This window comes from Podarcis muralis, chromosome 13 (assembly GCF_964188315.1).
Source record: "Podarcis muralis chromosome 13, rPodMur119.hap1.1, whole genome shotgun sequence".
NCBI lineage: Eukaryota > Metazoa > Chordata > Lepidosauria > Squamata > Lacertidae > Podarcis > Podarcis muralis.
The window spans coordinates 10,855,241-10,857,740 of NC_135667.1; the positions used below are offsets into that span (position 1 = coordinate 10,855,241).

The window sequence follows — 2,500 nt, forward strand, 5'->3', positions numbered from 1 at the left end:
CTAGCTTCCAGCTGTGTAAAGAGTGGAATGTACTCTGCTGTATGAATAAAAACTCACTGGCCTTAGTTAGGAAGGATAATATTTAATCAATATATCCTCTCCTGCTACCCACAACATTCCCACAAATAATAATACACTACTGACATAGCCTTGCATTGTAACCTTTACATGGGTTTTATAAGGATTACAGTATTGCTGTATACAGTGGTACCTCGGGTTACATACGCTTCAGGTTACAGACTTTGCTAACCCAGAAATAGTGCTTCAGGTTAAAAACTTTGCTTCAGGATGAGAACAGAAATTTGTGCTCTGGTGGCGTGGCAGCAGCAGGAGGCCCCATTAGCTAAAGCGGTGCTTCAGGTTAAGAACTATTTCAGGTTAAGAACAGACCTCCAGAACAAATTAAGTACAGTGATACTTCGGGTTAAGTACTTAATTCGTTCCGGAGGTCCGAATTAGTTTAGAAATTTATGTTTGATAGCAGAGATAGGGCTTCTGCAAGGTCATGTTGGAGAGTTATGGGGGGAGGCAACGAATTGTATTTGTGTTCAACCTTGCAAAATATTGCTGCACTAAATCACCGTCACCAAGATTTTAATTCTTTGCAAACAGACCAAGAATTTGGTGCATTTTGACAGTGAGACTAGCACTTTTCAAACCCACATTGACTGCACTGCTGACAGACTGACCATCTCAATGGGGAACAGTTTCCCTTGGACAAGTCAACCCTGGTGTCAGAAAGGCCAGCGTCACAGCTCTTTGGCTTCATCTTGGATATGGGCAGTTAGGCGTAGCTGGGCTGAATGAAATTGTGTCATAGTGGAGGGCAAGAAGCAGTGTCAGGGGGTGCATCTAAGCCCTCCAGCCCCAGCATGATGGAGCTGCTGGTCCAGGTGGCTTCGACCTGCAAGGAGCGCCACAGGGTGTTCCTGGCTGCCCTCCATAAGGTGCTGGTGGCAGGCGGCTACGATGTGGACAAGAACAGCCAGGGGATGCTGGTGCAGAGCAACAGCACAGGCACCTTGGGCTCCTTCAGGCTTAGCAAGGACCAGGCCTCCACCTTGGAGCGCAAGAAAAAGGCACTGGCCCAGAAGCCTACAGGAGTGGCTAATGGTGGAAAATAATCAGTAAATTCCAGCTCTTCCATGAGCCTTTGGGGGGATGGGGCTGTCTTCCCAGCGTTGCCTCTCAGGCCCTCTCTCCGCGGATGCGCCTGGCGAGCTGGATGTCCTTGGGCATGATGGTGACGCGCTTGGCGTGGATGGCGCACAGGTTGGTGTCCTCGAACAGGCCCACCAGGTAAGCCTCGCTCGCCTCCTGCAGAGCCATCACGGCCGAGCTCTGGAAGCGCAGGTCCGTCTTGAAGTCCTGCGCGATCTCGCGCACCAGGCGCTGGAAAGGCAGCTTGCGGATCAGCAGCTCCGTCGACTTCTGGTAGCGGCGGATCTCGCGCAGCGCCACGGTGCCCGGCCGGTAGCGGTGAGGCTTCTTCACTCCGCCCGTGGCCGGCGCGCTCTTGCGGGCGGCTTTGGTCGCCAGCTGCTTGCGAGGCGCCTTCCCGCCAGTCGACTTGCGAGCCGTCTGCTTCGTGCGGGCCACCTCGCTCTTACGAAACCTTGAAACAGGTCCCTGGACAAGGAAAGGCTGGAAAGGGTTGAGGTCATTTTCTAGTTGTTTATAGGCAGTTCGCTCTTTCCTGATTGGCTGAGGACAGCAAAAGTTCCTTCTCTCCCCCGCACGCTATAGTATTTGAATTTCCCGCGCGACTTCAGCCTGCTTCCTCTCTGCCTCCACGTCTCCTTCCTGTTCCTGATGCTGCTTTGGCGCGCGGTATTGGCGTAGGCAGGATTTTTGGGTGTGGGGCAGGCTTTATGTTTAGGGGGGCAGAACCTCATTTAGTTAAGTCTTTTTATTGATTTACTTGATTCAGTGTTGCCCCCCCCCCCGTGGCGTGCTGTAGAGCTTACCAACAACTCTCTTAGAGTTTCAGACGCAGCTCCCTTTATTAATTCCAGGAGCGAGGGTCTCTCGCTTAACCCCGCTGATTCAAAGCCTCAAGATGCTGAAACCTTTTCAGTATCTCATCACTAGAGCAATCAGTTAATAGTGCAACTGATCATCGTGTAGTTGTGCTTCATGCAGGCCACCTTCAGCAATCAGCGGATTGATTAAATAAATTGGCGAAACAAAAATACTGTACAACAGGAATGAGGAGGTGGGAAAGCATTGTTCACACTATTCCCCGTAAACCCATACGTCGGAGGTAGCGTGGCCGAGCGGTCTAAGGCGCTGGATTAAGGCTCCAGTCTCTTCGGGGGCGTGGGTTCGAATCCCACCGCTGCCAACTTCGTTTTTTCCACCCGCTTCGTCTTAATTTGATGTAAAATATTTATTAGAATCACACAGTGCAGGAGGAGGGGGGGGGGATATTTTTTTTTCAGCTCGAGGTCCACATTCTCTTCTGCGCAAGCTTCCAAGGCCCACGTGGCAGGCAGTGGTG

At 51.5% G+C, this 2,500-nt stretch overlaps 1 protein-coding gene and 1 non-coding gene across 2 annotated transcripts in view; one reads left to right on the forward strand and one right to left on the reverse strand.

Annotated features, from left to right (window-relative positions):
- Positions 1-1,100: 1,100 nt before the first annotated feature.
- LOC114583445 (histone H3-like) overlaps positions 1,101-2,500 on the reverse strand; it is a 1,528-nt gene continuing 128 nt past the window's right edge. The window contains exon 2 of the mRNA XM_077918014.1: positions 1,101-1,696. Coding sequence (XP_077774140.1) covers positions 1,189-1,696 — 508 coding nt within the window. The 3' untranslated portion in view covers positions 1,101-1,188. The remainder of the gene's footprint in view (positions 1,697-2,500) is intronic.
- TRNAL-AAG (transfer RNA leucine (anticodon AAG)) lies at positions 2,263-2,344 on the forward strand. The gene has a single exon. It is a non-coding gene; the product is annotated as a tRNA-Leu (tRNA).